At 42.1% G+C, this 17,788-nt stretch overlaps 1 protein-coding gene across 1 annotated transcript; it reads left to right on the forward strand.

Moving 5' to 3' along the window:
• The first annotated feature begins 6,631 nt into the window (after positions 1 to 6,631).
• LOC123112111 (protein SRG1-like) lies at positions 6,632 to 10,156 on the forward strand. Its single transcript, XM_044533033.1, has 5 exons — positions 6,632 to 6,829; positions 7,075 to 7,340; positions 7,803 to 8,032; positions 9,724 to 9,821; positions 9,947 to 10,156. The coding sequence occupies exons 1-5, from the start codon at positions 6,632 to 6,634 to the stop codon at positions 10,154 to 10,156; spliced, it is 1,002 nt and encodes a 333-aa protein (XP_044388968.1).
• The last annotated feature ends 7,632 nt before the right edge of the window (positions 10,157 to 17,788 follow it).

A 17,788-nucleotide genomic window follows, 5' to 3' on the forward strand; every position in this document is an offset into this window, starting at 1 on the left:
CGATGGCGAGCGATGGTGGTGACGGGAGATAACGGCCTCCTGCCGGAGAAACCAGAATGCACATGACCAAGACAAGACGAGCAACTTCACCGTGCGGCCATGGCGGTCTTAGCGGGAGGGGGGGGGAGGTGAGTGGAAGGGGGAGAGTATGCCGGGGAGGACTAAATGGGACGTGTACAGCTGCCCTTCCATTGTCGGGGGAAGGGGCAAGGGGAAGCGAAGATATCCATGTTTCCATTTTAAGGCGGGAAAATAATTATGAGTGACCGGCGGGTTGCGGGCTTGTGGCAGCTGGGCGTTTTGTTTTAGGGATTTTTACATGTGTGCCCCTAGTTCCTTAGCCATACTCACCCATCCCCACGTTCTTAACGTTTGCTCACTTTTCCCCACTCTCTTGTCCGAAACCCTCAGAAATGGTGACAAACGGTGGATGTCGTCAGGTCAGTGCTTTGACCGTTAACTCTGACAAATGGGGCCGCGCTAGACTGTGTTGCCCGTTGGACCAGACAAGTGGGGCGGCCTTGGATGGTGGCACTGTTCGACCGTTGGGTCGTGGTTTCGTTCGACTGTTGGGCCGTTGCATGAAACGCCTATGTGCGCCGCCACGACAGAAGCCTGCAATTCATGCACGACGTATCCAGCTAGCCTGCTATGCATGCATGGAGCTAGCCTACCTGCATGCGCTGATGCGTGCCGACCGAGCCGCTTTCGTGCACACCAGCTGCCACGGACGCAAGGACGATCGCTGCCTGCATGCGCCGATGCTTGTCTCCTCGATCCACTCGCATCTGCACCTGTTTTTCTATGACAAATAAATTGAACAATATTTTATTATTATTTTTGGTTGCATGTACTAGGTAGCTACATATCTTATTTCTTTATGGCTTCCTCGACGAGGTGGTGGCTTTTGTAGCTATGCATGCACTAGGTGCTTACGAACAAAGCGAGCTCTCTCAAAAAACAATCAATAATTCAAAAAAAGTACAAACTAGCAAGAACTTAATAATAGGATAGATGGAAAACTTAATAACATAACATAGGCCAACAAGCCCAGAGCATGATCATATATTTCAATTACAACTTAATAACATAACATAGAGTCAAAAAAAGAAAAAAAGATGGAGGGTTCTAAACCCTAGACGCCAGCTTCTCCGCCTTGCTCCTCCGGGTGCCCTTCACTGCTCCTTCGGGGTGTTGTCGGTGGGGTACGGCAGAGTGTGCATGTGCGACGCGGTGGGGAAGATGTTGTTGTACTCCGTGAGGATGTTGTGGGTGGTGAAAGCGATGAACTGGCAGCCACACCAAAACACGCGCCCAGGAGGTAGAAGGCATCGAAGGGGTTGGTGAAGTGGGCACGGATAGCAACCACCACCCTGTTTTGGATGACCTCCTCGACGCAGAACATCCTTGCAGATCCACGTGGGAGGTGGCGGTAGCCGTCCGTGAGGAAGAACTCGGTGAAGCCCCTTGCGGTCCTCCACCTTGATATCGCCCACACACGTAGTGTACGCTCAACGTACACGCCGGCAGTATAGAGCCTCTCCGACACGGTGGGTGGGAAGCGGTAGGTTGGTCCAGTGTACTGCATGGCTGAGGGGTGTGAAGAAGAAGGAGAAGGGGTCGAAGAAGTTGGGGTCGAAGAACAAGAAGGGCAAATGGCAGAGGATGGGAGATAGATGAGGGATGTGAGACGAAGAAGAAGATGATGTGTGGCTTAAATAGCCGTAGTGCGACGTGTTATTTCGTCATGGCAGTAATGGGGACAAATGTGAACTAGCTCGTTTGCACACCCACCGCGGCATCAGGAACTCAATCTCTGTAGGTGCAATCAAAACAAGGGTCAAGCAAAAAAAACAGAGCCAATGCGACGGCCCAACCAGAGCTTGCTTTCATCATGTGCCCAATAACTACGGTTTTTTTTTGCAGACTCAATGGTGGGCGAGCACAACCAATAGGAGAATATCTCACGGATCGCCCCACGATCCAACAATACGGAACCGTCCATCTGATCCAACGGCGCGGAGTCTGCACGCAACCAGCCCTTCTAGAAGCCCACATCTGAGGGTTGTCGCTTGGCGCTAGTGTATGATCGGATGGCTGATGTTTAGAGCTAGGGTTAGGCAAAACCCCACAGGATTTAGAGGGGTTTTGAGCTAGTCAACGGGGTTATCTAGGCTTTGACTGAGTATAACTAATTTTAAACAAATAGAAAAAATATGAAACATTCGCCGTTCGTCGTTTTATAAGACACACTAACAAGGAAAAACACCAAACTTGGTATACGGAAACTTTCAAAAAAAGAACCTAGGTGGCACAATCGAGGTCAAATGAGCACCATTAATTTAAAAAAAATAAAAATATATAAAACATGCGCCTAATATTGTCTTATGTGACATGTTAGCAACTAAAAATCATAAACTTGGTCTATGGACATTTTCATGAAAAAACCTTCACACATATGAGCTATCACGTACAACATTGCACATAGTTCAAGGAGAGGAGGTAGGGTTCCCTTAGGTTTTTGAAAAATTAAAAAAATTAAAAAATTTACCCAAGCTTGATTTCAATGTGAATAAGAAGGATCTGAACTTAGTTTTCCATTTTCATATCTTAAACATGTTTTTAATGGTTTCCTATTAAAGCATATTTTTTCAAAAATAAAATGTAAAAATATGAAGATTAATTCAATAAATAGTGAGACTTCGAATCTACACTATATCGATTGAATAGGTGTTAATAAAAAATATTTGGCTCATTTGGAGTAAGTCCAAAAAACTTGATTACAAATGGAGCTCATTTGGAGCATATTTCTCATGACTATAAGTTTTACCACGCAAAAGAGATTAGATTGGTTACCTAACGTTTATAATATATCAGCAAACTTTGCAACATCACACCACATGCAATGGACTTCAAGTGTTGGTTCAAATTCAAATTTTGCCTCAAATTCAAATTAGAATATTTGATCTGTTATTGGAATATTTGATCTTTTATTGAAATACTTGATCAAATGATGGACTATCTTCATTCAAATGTTGTTTTTTTGCTCTGTTATTGGAACATTTGATCAAATGATGGGCTATTTGCTCTTTTTGCTTATTCTTTGCAGCATGTCTGATCAGTGAAGCAACACTGAAGCAGTATGTGTGATCATTGCAGCACCTAAACTTATAGCTCACAACATCTAAACATAACATACCATACACCACAGGCAAATTTAAGAACAGACAAATATAGATAGCATAATAAATTAATACCATAGATCACACACAAAGTTTAGATACCACGACACAAAGTTTACCAAACAGCCACATTCATTTTACTAAAAGTAAAATATAAAACATCATCACATCACACTAGAGTCAGGGCCTTTGCGGGGGCAGCATGCTGCCACCTGATCTTGTAGTCCTCCCCGTGAATCGCTACATCCTCTGCATGAGACACAAAGTGATCGAAGCGGCCATACTTTGGCTTTGGCTTGGTGGTGTAGTAGGGGCAGTGCCACTTCTTGATCTTGCGGTTGTAGAAGGAAGCAACTCCCTTGGCCTTGATCTTCTCCACCTCCTTCGCTGTGAAGGACGCGACATTAGCATTGTACACATCTTCTCCAAAATCTTATTGCACACATGAATGAATTATATTAATACATTATAGATTCATATACACCATGTAAAAGGAACTAAATGAACAATCTAAATTTCAAGTAGGCTTACATCATATTCTTCGTCGTCACTATACTCTGGATCATACGGGTCGAACCCAGTAAGGCCCAACTTCCTCTTATTCCCCACTGAATCATCCTCCTGGATATGTAATTACATTCATTACTAGTAAATACAGAAGCCAACTGATAATTTAGATATGCACACATGACACATTGATCATATTATCCATACTATGATCCTATTTGCATTTTCCATTGCCATGCACACACATTGAACAACAAAGCTAACATAACTACATATTATGGACAAATTTATATACTGATGAATCAAGTAAGTTCATAATCAATTGGTAGGTACATCAAAATTAATGCATTCTATTTGGGCATATGACATTCAAAAAGCCAATCTGTGTAGCATTCAAAAGCAAATCTAAGCATACATGTCTGTAGCATTCAAAACCCCAATCTGTGTAGCATTCAGAAACGAATCTAATAATCACGTGTATTATTTAGGCATAGAGATATCTGTCTCTCATTAAGATCTGTCTAGCATTTTTGCAACGAATGTAATCCGAAAAACTCCCGTACAAAAAATTCCCATCCCCCCATACAGAAAACCCCATCCCTCAAACCAACTACTCTAACCATCTGTACTACCCTTCCAATCACAATCCAACCAATGAAACTAACTCTACAACTCATCTAAATATTGCAACTAGGGTACAAGCAAATGGAAGTACCTCATGTACCACCTTCTCCTCACAGGCAACGCATCTGGATGGACTGCGCCGCTCGATGCCGTCACCTTCAGCTCCGGTAGTGGCCTGGCGGAGCCCGCCACCTCCTTCTCCACATCCATAGCCGTGACAACGGTTGCGAGTTACCCCGCACCACCATGGACGCCGCCAACGTCCTGCACTGCATCTGTCGGGTCATCGCTCCCTGTAAATCTCCGACCGCTGCGCTAGCGTCACCAGGAGTGTCCGCCATCGGTATGAGGGAGGCGATGAAGGCGAGGAAGAGGATGCGGTGGGGGAGAGCGAGACAGTGTGGTGGAGGAGAGCGAGACGACGCGGTACAGGAGAGGTAGACAATGCGGCATGGAGGGGATTTGGAGGGAAATGGTAGGGACGAGGTGGTTCCCCCTCTTATACGATGGGACATTTCTGGCATGTTCCATGGACACGTGCTACCCCATGACCGCGGTCAGTTACATGCACGCCCACGCGGCCCCACTAGTCAGAGTTAACGGTCAAGCCATTGACCCGACAACAACGTTCAGTTTGCCCATTTGTGAGAGTTTCAACCAAGGGAGTGGGGGAATTGAGCAAAAGTCAAGAGCATGGGGATGAATGAGTACAACTAAGGAACCAGGGGCACAGATGTAAAAATCTCTTTATTTTATAGTGAAACTGATTCCAGCGCAACGCTCATCTCTACTACTCCCTCCGTTCTCCAAAAATGCTAGACTTACGGGAATCCCACTACGGAGGCAAGTTACAGGATTGCATGGCCTAATCTCATTGATTTTCTCACCATAAAACTAGCCGTGGGACCCAAATCGTGATGAATCCTAGGTTTCCAACTCATCTCGATAGAAACTGCCCGTAGCTGTAGCAAACTTCGTTCCAAAATATAGTGATTTTTATTCCCGTGCTTCAACTTTGATCATAAATTAACGGCATCGAGCCACTCTGGACCTTTTGGTACTGCGAGCAACGCATCCATCTCCACCTCCATTGCTGCCGTGGAGTCGCTTATGACCATTGTTCAGTGAGGTGGATCTGGAAGAGGCACAACAAGAAGACAATGAAGGCATACTTTAATATTAGGCAGAATCACGTTCATGCGTTTATTGCGCAAACCGTACATTTCATTAGCTGCACGGGCTTGAAGTCTCTGCAGCCACGTTTATGTGCATTTGTGACTTTCTGTATTTCAGTGATAAGGGTCGTAGACACCGCCATCAAATCCACAAAGGCATCGTGTGGTATTATATAGAGTCATGTTCGCCTGTGTCTATTTTCCGGATGATTCCGTCAACTCTTTAGACGGAGAGGCACGGACGAGAAGCCCATGGAGGCATACTTCAGTATTATGCAGAGTCACGTTCGAACGTTTACTGCACAAAGCGAACACGAGATAGACACTTAGGTTAGGTCTTCACTACGCATGTACAAAAAACACAACAGCTTAACAGAGGAGGAGGAGAAGATCTCAAAGAAAAAACGAGGATAAGGCACAGTGCAAGGACATAATTGCAGATGTCACCACTGGCGCGCGTTTTTTAAAAGCACAGGCTAGCACTCTCTGCAGCCACGGTTATGTATGTTTGCGACTCTCTGTGTTTCAGTCATTAGGTTCACAAGCACATGCATCAAATCCACAAAGGCATCGTGTGGTATTATATAGAGTCATGTTCGGTTGTGTTTGTGTTCCGAATGATTCAGTCGACTCGTTCAGACGGAGAGGCATGGACGAGAAGCCCATGGAGGCACACTTTAGTATTAGGCAGAGTCACCGTCATGCGTTTATTGCGAGGCAATGAGAGGCAGATTCGAGAGACGCCGTTTTTGAAGCGTTCAAAAGGCATGGTCGATGTTTAGCCCATGGAGCTGAACCTTTGTCTCATGAACAACCACGGGCGTTTACTCTGTGAGGATCAGAATAGCCTGTGTGTCAGATACGTTGTATTTAAAATATTATTTCCTTGTATTTAAAAGCACGGATGTGAACTACCTACGGACACGGTTCCGTATCGTGGTTGTGTGTGTTTCATTGTTCCATAGTGAAGCACGGGCACAGTAATTTGCGAAGCTAGCGATGACACGCCTTTAAACAAAGCACACGCATAGTTGTTCCACGACAAGCACGTCTCGATTTGCGGGAACAACATTGTCAGTGGTTCTACCGGACACACAATATGTTTTCACCCAAACGTTCACCACAAAGTCCGACGAGACGCCGATGGTGCAAGACCTAGCTTCGGCCGGCGTCGAGGAGCCGCCGAGCCGGTACTTAGTGCACGAGCAAGACCGTCATGGCGACCTGGTGGCTACCGATGAAATGCCGGAGCCCATCCCTCTCATTGACCTTAGCCGGCTCATGGACGCCGACGAGGCTGACAAGCTCCGGACGGCTCTACAAACCTGGGGCTTCTTCCTGGTGAGCGAGCATCTATGCATGTGTGCACCTTAATTACTCTTCCCTCCGTTCACAAGTATAAGATGTTCTAACCTTTTTGTGAATTGGATACATAAAGGCATGTTTATGTTTTAGTGTGGTTGTTCACCCATTTCAGGCCGAGTGTAGTCCATATTGAAATATCCAAAACATCTTATATTTGTAACGGAGGGAGTACTAGCTTATAAAGTTATTGGACTCTTACTGAAACTGTTTAACTTGTCCAGGCCACCAATCATGGGATCGAGGATTCTCTCATGGATGCAATGATGACCGCGTCAAGGGAGTTCTTCCGTCAACCGTCCGAAGAGAAGCAGAAATGCAGCAGCCTGGTGGACGACAACGGCAAACATTACCAGGTGGAAGGGTATGTCAGTGATAGAGTGGTTTCCGAGGATCATGGCCTGAACTGGAACGACCGGTTGCATCGGAGAGTGGAGCCGGAAGATGAGAGGAATTTCGCTAAGTGGCCCAGTCACCCGGAATCTTTCAGGTTCCCTACTCCCTTACCTTGAGTGATGTTTTTCACATTTCTAATACTGTATTAGCTTAGTTGTAAAGGAAGGCAGAGTGAGAATTCCAGAAAAGTATCAATTTAAACTGCACTCTGGGTAGTCAATTGTCTCATAGCATTGCGCGTCTCTCTTGCTAGTGGGCCCGTATTACCATATCATTTCCTATAATTAAGTAAGGCTGAAAGTTAACTAATTTTGATACAATTTTCCTTTGTGACTGCAGACTTTTGAGAACTTCTCTTAATGACGTAGTTTTCTCGATGTTGTTTTGTGAATTTATTGATTAATTACTTTCTTTATAAGAGATTCAAAGTCTGGGGGTGATTACCCTCTTTTCAAAAAGAAGATAAAAAGATATTCAGAGACAATTCATAGATAGAAACTTAATAAAGAGACCAAAATCTTTGATTTGACTAAACTATTATAGAATCTTTCTACAGGGATGTGCTAAATGAGTACGCATCGAAATCCAAGAAACTAAGAGACATTGTCTTGCGATCAATAGCCAAGCTCTTGGAGATTGATAAGGATTACTTCGTCAACCAGATATCAAACAAGGCTTCTGGTTTTGCCAGACTCTACTACTACCCTCCATGTCCGAGGCCTGACCTAGTTTTGGGCCTCAGGCCTCACTCTGATGGAAATCTTCTTACTATCCTTTTTGTCGACGACGATGTTGGTGGCTTCACTCATACATACTAGTTGCCCTGATTATCCTATCATTCAGTATGCAGATGATACTATTTTAGTGGCGAACGCTGATCATAGACAGGTGCAGCATATCAAAAATCTCCTGTCACATTATGCTCATTACACAGGACTCAAAGTGAACTACGCAAAGTCTACAATGATCTCTATTAACACTCCTCCTGAGAAGATGATTGAACTTTCTAGCATTTTAGGATGCAAGATTGGTACTCTACCACTCAATTATCTGGGGCTCCCACTGTGTCTATCTATGCCTAAAGTTGAGGATTTTGTTCCACTGCTCCAAAGGATTGAGACAAGGCTACTTAGCTGTTCTACCATGCTGTCCACTGGGGACAAAGTCACCCTCATTAAATCCATCTTCACAAGTATGCCCAATTTTTTCATGAGCACTCTGATGATACCCAAAACTGTTGTCAAACAAATCAACACCTATCTCATGAATTGCTTTTGGAGAAAATATGGTACCTTGGATAGAGGCACTGTGCTCATTGCCTGGGATAAAGTTAACAGACCAAAAAACCAGGGTGGACTTGGGGTTCTAGATCTCCACATACATAACAAGGCTCTGCTCCTGAATTTTTTGCATAAGTTCTTTAACAAAGCGTACACACCTTGGGTACATATCATATGGGAGAAACATTATCAGAATAGGCTACCAGGGGAGCAGAAAGTTGGATCTTTCTGGTGGAGAGATGTACTGAAACTACTCCCACTGTTTAAGCAGCATGCAATCTGTAAAGCAGGTATTGGAGATTCAGTGATCCTGTGGACAGATCGATGGCAAGATGTTTCACTCTTCAATAAATTCCCAGAACTCCATTCATATGCTACCAATCAGACTATCTCCTTGAATAATGCCCTTCAGCATACATACACCAGCCAACTCTTTCACATGCCACTTTCACAACTAGCTTTTGAGAAATTCACATCATTGCAAACGATACTGACTGAGCAAGCTTCTGCTACCCAAAATGATAAATGGTCATACGCATGGGCATCACCCAATTACTCAGCCATGAAAATGTACAAAGCTATCAGAGAGGAGAACATCGTACATGTCATTTTCAGAACTTTGTGGAAGTCATCATGCAGGCTACGACATAAAATCTTTTTCTGGCTGTTGCTGTGGGATCATCTGAGTACCAGAAACTAGGAGATCCTTGCATCTAGATGACTATAATTGTGCCCTATGTACAGATGCCACAGAGGAAACAACTGTTCACCTGTTTTGGGACTGTCAATTTGCTTTAACATGTTGGCACTCCATTATTCCAACCAAGTCCAGAGGAATATCGATATATGATGAGATTCATCTTGCCATGAGGCACCTTCAATCAGACATTGCTATGGACATCATTATTCAAGGATGCTGGGCCATCTGGATGAGTAGAAATGACAAAATATTCAGGAGAGCCGCCCCATTAGTGGAGACTTGGAAGCATTACTTGAAAGAAGGACTACAAGCTTTAGAACTCAGAGCTAAATCATCAAAGTCAGGAAAGATCAGACTCTGGATACAACAGTACTTGTAACTTAATTATGGGTTTTCCTAGAACTGGTATTGGTTGATTTGTACTTTCCTTGTAATGGTACTTTTTAATTAATGAAAATTTACCGTAGAACATTGTTCTACGGTTTCGGCTAAAAAAAACGATGTTGGTGGCTTGCAAGTTCAGAGAGATGTTAAATGGTACAATGTTCCAGCCAAGCCTCACACACTGGTGATCAACTTGGGAGACTGCCTGGAGGTTGGTACCTACACATACAAGCTAGATACGCACTTCCTCTCTTGAATGGTCTATAATGATCAGTGTTATATCCTATTTCCTGAATCCTAATGTTTCATTGACTCTTTTGTGAAATTTTGGCGCAGATAATGAACAACGGAATCTTTAGGAGCCCGGTTCACAGAGTGGTGACGAACACCGAGAAGGAGAGGCTTTTGCTTGCCATGTTCTATGCCGTGGATGAAGAAATAGTGCTGGAGCCAGCGCCCGGTTTGCTGGATGACGAGCGACCTGCAAGATATAGGAAAATGATGACAAAGGATTTCATGGCTGGGCTCTTTGAACATTTCCGTTAAGGGAAGAGATTCATCGACAGCCTGAAGATATAAATTATGCGTGTTGGTTTATGGAGTTGTTGCTGTGATTACCTATATGAAATAAAGAGATGGCCATATCCTCTGTGAGTGGGGGTTTTATCGATCATTGTCATAAGCAACTCAGTTTCGGTTTATTTTTAATTGTTTCCAACAGACGCAAAACTTTGCTCATCTCACTAATTAAGAAGAACGGTGTGCCAGTTACTTAGTGGAAACACAGCCACGTTGCACATAAGTGTGTGGTCACTTCTCTTCGAGCAAGCTACTTCAACTTCACCGCAAAAGATCACAGATAAGACTCTCGCTGCAACAGCTGCGTGATATCACATTAAGACGTGCCAAGCTATCAGGCACATACACTATATCGGCACACGGCAACTCCAATTTTCAAGAAGGCAACAATGAAAAAAATTATAAGCTCAATGTTTTAAGGGCACTTCTAGGTGTCGGTCGACCGATCCAACCACGTCGCCTCCCCCGCGGCACGATGACTCCAGCATGGGCCATTGGATGCCCCACCCTCGTCATCCTTCCTACCACGCACGCCTGAGACAAAAAAATTATTTTCTCAAATTTGACTTGTCAGTCACTTCCTTGAATTTGATCAATGATCCAGTTTTTGTGCATACTTTCTTGTCAATTTGCAGCTCAGCCTGGCCACTGACCATTAGTGCTATTGTTGATCGTGTGATAAAAGAGAATTATTGGTAGTACTCTACTCAGTCTCTCCGGAGGACGACACAATTGAAAATGTATGGGTATCAGCTCAGTCACAATCTTTTTTTTTGTCGAAATAGAGGCATAAGCTTTGCATCATCCATTAATTAAGGGAAAAATAGAGTTAAGGTTACAAACTGACACAAAGGCATCAAATGAAAATAAAAAAAAGGCCACTACCCTCCCGACATCAGTTGACCCACACGCTTAGCACTCGCGGTGATCCAAAGCCTTGCTTCTTTTTTAATCTCCTCCATAAGAATTGTCATAGGGGCGGATTTGTGTCGGAAGACCCTTGCATTCATCTTGTTCCAAATAGTCCAACACATAAGCATGATGATAGAAGCCTTTGTTGGAACACACGGTACGCTATGCTAGCACCAAATAAATTTTCTACCCCGCACCCATGATCATGCTACTGGAAATAGATCACTAGATCGGGTTTACCACTAGATGCGCATTCAGCGCAGCGGAAGTAGAGTTGGTGATGTGTGTAGTCGTTCGGCCGATCTCCAACAAACAGATGTCCCGCGAACAACGATCTCCTGGATCCCTCGAACAACTCCTTGTGGTTCCCTCGAACGGTACGTCCAAGCACTACATGTAGTGGTGGGCGCACAACAGATGCCACGGGGTGGCTAAAGAGAGGGATAGGCAAGAGGCAACCGGTGGGCTCCAGAGGCGAGGTTGGTACGAGCGAGCGGGAGACGCAAGACGTACCCAGGTTCGGGTCTCTCCGTAGAGATAACACCCCTAGTCCTGCCGAGTGTGTTTTATATGAAGATGGTACAAGCTTGCTCCTAGAGTTGTTTTGTGGAGGAAGGACGACAGGCCAGTGCATAGGATGTTCCCTCTCCGTGTGGTGGATGTAAGTGTGTGTGTGTGTGTGTGTGTGTGTGTGTGGCTAATGGAATCGACCCTCTGCATGGAAGAGCACCGGGGGGTCTTATAGGCTGCCCCCCCCCCCCGGGTTATATCTTTTGAGCTTGATAGTTTTTGCTCTAGTGCTTCACTTATATCTTTTAGAGCATGACGGTGGTGTCTTAATTTTGAAGAAATTGCTAGTCTCTCATGCTTCACTTATATTATCTTGAGAGTCTTTTAGAACAGCATGGTATTTGCTATTGTCATAAAGTTGGTCCTAGAATGATGAGCATCCAAGTTAGGTATAATTAAAACTATCATAGGAAGTGAATTGGATGCTATGATCAACTTGATACTTGATAATTATTTTGAGATATGGAGGTAGTTGAATTTAAAGAATGCTTGTGTTGAAGTTTGTGATTCCCGTAGCATGCACGTATGGTGAACCGCTTTGTGATGAAGTTGGAGCACAATTTTATTTATTGGTTGTCTTCCTTATGAGTGGCGGTCGGGGACGAGCGATGGTCTTTTCCTACCAATCTATCGCCCTAGGAGCATGCGCGTAGTGCTTTGGTTTTTGATGACTTCTAAATTTTTGCAATAAGTACATGAGTTCTCTTGATTAATGTTGAGTCCATGGATTATACGCACCCTTTCACCCTTCCACCATTGCTAGCCTCTCTTGTGCCGCGCAATTTTCGCTGGTACCATACACCCACCATATCCTTCCTCAAAACAGCCACCGTACCTACCTATTATGGCATTTCCATAGCCATTCCGAGATATATTGCCATGCAACTTTTCACCGTTCCGTTCATATGACACACATTACTTTTGTCATATTGCTCTTTGCATGATCATGTAGTTGACATCGTATTTGTGGCAAGGCCACCTTCATAATTTTCATACATGTCGCTCTTGATTCATTGCATATCCCGGTACACCGCCGGAGGCATTCATATAGAGTCATATCTTGTTCTAGCTTTGAGTTATAAATCCATAAAAGTGTGATGATCTTCATTATTAGAGCATTGTCCTCGTGAGGAAAGGATGATGAAGGCTATGATTCCCCCACAAGTCGGGATGAGACTTTGGACTTTATAAAAAAAAGAAAAAAAAGAAAGAAAAAAAGGGCAAAAAAAAGAAGAAGAAAGGCCAAAGAAAAAAATAGGAAAAAAATATAATGAGAGAAAAAGAGAGAAGGGATAATGCTACTATCTCTTTTTCCACACTTGTGCTTCAAAATAGCACCATGATCTTCATGATAGAGAGTCTCATATGTTGTCACTTTCATATACTAGTGAGAATTTTTCATTATAGAACTTGGCTTGTATATTCCAATGATGGGCTTTCTCAAAAGTGCCCTAGGTCTTCGTGAGCAAACGAGTTGGATGCACACCCACTTAGTTTCTTTTATTGAGCTTTCATATATTTATAGCTCTAGTGCATCCGTTGCATGGCAATCCCTACTCACTCACATTGATATCTATTAATGGGCATCTCCATAGTCCGTTGATACGCCTAGTTGATGTGAGACTATCTTTTCCTTTTTTGTCTTCTCCACAACCACCATTCTATTCCACATATAGTGCTATGTCCATGGCTCACGCTCATGTATTGCGTGAAAATTGAAAAAGTTTGAGATTATTAAAGTATGAAACAATTGCTTGGCTTGTCATCGGGGTTGTGCACAATTAAATACTTTGTGGGATGAAGATAGAGCAACAGCCAGACTATTTGATTTTGTAGGGATAACTTTCTTTAGCCATGTTATTTTGAGAAGACATGATTACTTTGATTAGTATGCTTGAAGTATTACTATTTCTTATGTCAATATTAACTTTTATTTTGTATTCATTTGGATTTGAACATTCATGCCACAATGAAGAAAATTACATTATGAATTATGCTAGGTAGCATTCCACATCAAAAATTCTTTTTTATCATTTACCTACTCGAGGACGAGCAGGAATTAAGCTTGGGGATGCTTGATATGTCTCCAACGTATCTATAATTTTTAATTGTTTCATGCTATTATATTACCCCTTTTGGATGTTTATGGGCTTTATTTTACACATTTATATCATTTTTAGGACTAACGTACTAACCGGAGGCCCAGCCCGTATTGCTATTTTTTTTTGCCTATTTCAGTATTTCGAAGAAAAGGAATATCAAACGGAGTCCAAACGGAATGAAACCTTCGGGAGCGTGATTTTTCGAACAAATTTGATCCGGAAAGCTTGGAGTGCAAGTCAAGAAGCAGCCAAGGCTCCCACGAGATAGGAGGGTGCGCCCCCCTGTAGGGCGTGCCCTCCTGTCTCATGGGCCCCTCGGGCGGCCACCGACGTACTTCTTCCTCCTATATATACCTACGGACCCCGAAAACATCCATGAGCACCACGAAACACAATTTCCACCGCCATAACCTTTTGTATTCGCGAGATCCCATCTTGGAGCCTTCTTCGGCACTCTGCCGGAGGGGGAATCGACCATGGAGGGCTTCTACATCAACACCATAGCCCCTTCGATGAGTTGTGAGTAGTTTGCCACAAACCTACGGGTCCATAATTATTAGCTAGATGGCTTCTTCTCTCTTTTTGGATCTCAATACAATGTTCTCCCCCTCTCTTGTGGAGATCTATTCGATGTAATCTCTTTTTGCGGTGTGTTTGTCGAGATCCGATGAATTGCGGGTTTATGATCAAGTTTATCTATGAATAATATTTGAATCTTCTCTGAATTCTTTTATGTACGATTGAGTTATCTTTTCCAGTCTCTTCGAATTATCAGTTTGGTTTGGCCTACTAGATTGATCTTTCTTGCCATGGGAGAAGTGTTTAGCTTTGGGTTCAATCTTGCGGTGTTCTTACCCAATGACAGAAAGTGTTGCAAGACACGTATTGTATTGTTGCCATCGAGGATAACAAGATGGGGTTTATATCATATTGCATGTGTTATCCCTCTACATCATGTCATCTTGCTTAAAGCGTTACTCTGTTCTTATGAACTTAATACTCTAGATGCAGGCAACAGTCAGTCGATGTGTGGAGTAATAGTAGTAGATGCAGGCAGGAGTCGGTCTACCTGTTATGGACGTGATGCCTATATAGATGATCATGCCTAGATAATCTCATAACTATGCGCTTTTCTATCAATTGCTCGACAGTAATTTGTTCACCCACCGTAATACTTATGCTATCTCGAGAGAAGCCTCTAGTGAAACCTATGGCCCCCGGGTCTATCTCTTATCGTATTCGCTTTCAATCTATCTTTATTTGCATCTTTAATTTTTGCATCTATATCACAAAATACCAAAAATATATTATTATCTCTCTATCAGATCTCACTTTCGCAAGAGGCCGTGAAGGGATTGACAACCCCTTCATTACGTAGGTTGCGAGTTCCCAGTTTGTTTGTGTAGGTGCGTGGGACTTTTGAGGAGCCTCCTACTGGATTGATACCTTGGTTCTCAAAACTGAGAGAAATACTTACGCTACACTTTGCTGTATCACCCTCTCCTCTTCGAGGAAAACCAATACAAACTCAAGACGTAGCAGTGGCCCGTAACAAAACAGTAAAAAGCCAACGCCCAAAAGAAAAAAAAACGGCAATGCTCATGCTAGTATGATTTTCTTCTTCCGATGAGGGTTGCACTGGAATTAGTTATACCCCCCGCAAAAAAAGTCAGAACCGGGACCCATTTCTTGATCACTTTAGCTACTTTTCAGTTGCTTGAAATTTTATTTTAGGGTCAGTCCTTTTTTTCCACTGTCTTATGCACTTGATGATCACTGCAACCGGCATGCAACCGACGCACGCAAGCTTTCTTAATTAGCATGAGTACTAATAGGCGGACCAAAAATACTAATCGGCATGTTTCTTGGCTAGTGCCAGTTTAAATTTAAAGAGAAATTTTATGGTGCCTTTGCTATTTGATAGTCGTCTAAAGAAAACAGGTTCATGCTAATATTTTCTTTTTATGTGTTTTTTCCTCTCTTTTGTCTTGAGTCGTTTTTTATGCACTTTAGTTGTTGCCTGAATTTTAAATTTGGGTCAATTGATTTCTTTTGGCCTTTGATTTTTGCTTTATGATTTGTGCTGTATTTTCTTTTTTGCCTGTGCTACTTGTTGTATTGGGCTTGTTTGTTTCGACTGAAACATATTTGGGTCAGTCGATTGCCACTGGACCGAAGCCCGTTAAGAGTGCGATCTAGCCTTCATCTCTCTCCCTTTGTTTGTATCTTTTGTGGGCATTTTGCTTCATTCTTTTATTTCAGTTTTCTGCCTCTATGCGTTTTTTCTCTCGTTCCTTTATTAGTTAATTTTTCTTATTTTGTGGATTGTTGGCCCTCCCCTCTACCCCTTTTTTATTTTTTGTTATTTTTTTTGCTTTGGTTTATATTTTTCTTTATGGTCAGTTTGTTTTTCTTTTGTGGAATTTTTGGATATTGGATCAATGTAAATGTATAAGCACAAATACTATAAGGTACATGGAAAGATTGCGCTATTATATAATTATTATTCTTTGCATACTGTAAAATGTGCAATTTCAGTGCAAAGTGGCGTGCAAGTTTTTTTTCTTTCTTTTGAAAGGGTAATACCAATGTCAACAATTCATTTTATATAAACCTCATTATTTTGATCTTTTCGTTATTGTTTTATTCTTCTTTAAGTTAATAACAATGCCACTAATTCATTTCTCCTTAGGAAACTTTTTTGTGAAAGTTTCACTATTGTATGCATATTGGAAAAAACGCAATTTGTGTGTATATTTTGTGCAAAATTTCTTATTTTAGATTTATTTCTATGTGTGTAAGTATAAATGCAAGTACTAAATAATATGTGTGTAAATTATAGTATAATGTGAAAAATGCACTATTATATGCGTATTCTTTGCATATTTCAAAAAAATGCAATTTCAGTGCAAGTTTTGAAATGTTTTTCTTTTTTATTTGTTTCTAAAGGATTTCATTTTTTAGAAAACGTCATTATTTTGATTTTGTTTTATTTTTTATTTTGTTTGTTCTGAAAGGGTAATACCAATGCCATGAATTCATTCTTCCGTAGAGAACTTTATTTTTTTGATATTGCTTTAGTTTTTGTCTCATTGTTTGATTTTGTTTTAGTTTTCTTTTCTTTTGTAAGGATAACACCGGTGTCACTAATCCATTACTTTTTAGAAAACACTTTTTTTGTGAAAATCACACTAATATATGCTCATTTTTCTATAATTTCACTATTATATTTTTCTATAATTTCACTATTATATGCTCATTTTTCTATAATTTCACTATTATATTTTTCTATAATTTCACTATTATATGCTCATTTTTCTAAATTTCACTATATTATAACAGCATACTATATCACCAAGCACACCTATGTGGCTATGTATGGGCTCGTACTATACTGTTACATATGGAGCTGCCTTGCATGTATGCATGGGCTTGTAGGCATCAATTAAGTGGATGTACTAAATTGATACGACAACATCATGGAGGGGAGTCGTCCTCGCATGCATTAGCTCTGACTGTGGCGTTATTACTTGCTCCTAATAGTCACGGCCTGAAGAAATCGCAAAGAGACAAAAAGTGACTGTCCCAAATATGATATTCAGTCGTATTGACATGTAGTCAATCCCTTACTTGATCAATTTCTCATCACACACAACAAAAGAGTCTATTCAGGGGGAGCACAAGGTCGTTGGGCACAACAGAGGTAACCAATGGTGTTCAGTCACACAAGATAGAACAAATCATCCCTAGGTCGTCATAGATAGAACAAATCATCACTAGTTTGTTATGGCGATCCGACAACCTGGTTCCCATGAGAGCAACATGATACCTGCACCGTCATGTTGATGCTTCGGGCAGCGGGGGCATCATGATGACGGCCAACAGGGCAAGGTACATCTCAACCAGTGGCGGAGCTAGCCGAAGATCACTTGGGGAAAAAACAAAAATCTTCAGTGTTTGGGGAGGGGGGCAAATGCTAAAACAAAGTCTAATCTAAGCCTCCCTAAATATTTTT

This window comes from Triticum aestivum, chromosome 5B (assembly GCF_018294505.1).
Source record: "Triticum aestivum cultivar Chinese Spring chromosome 5B, IWGSC CS RefSeq v2.1, whole genome shotgun sequence".
NCBI lineage: Eukaryota > Viridiplantae > Streptophyta > Magnoliopsida > Poales > Poaceae > Triticum > Triticum aestivum.

What these genes read in the sequence shown, in the direction of transcription:
- LOC123112111 (XM_044533033.1), top strand. Translation starts at nt 6,632, where the DNA reads ATGGTGCAAGACCTAGCTTCGGCCGGCGTCGAGGAGCCGCCGAGCCGG. An exon ending in AAACCTGGGGCTTCTTCCTG is followed by an intron (nt 6,830 to 7,074) that starts GTGAGCGAGCAT and finishes TAACTTGTCCAG; the next exon opens with GCCACCAATCATGGGATCGA. An exon ending in AGTCACCCGGAATCTTTCAG is followed by an intron (nt 7,341 to 7,802) that starts GTTCCCTACTCC and finishes ATCTTTCTACAG; the next exon opens with GGATGTGCTAAATGAGTACG.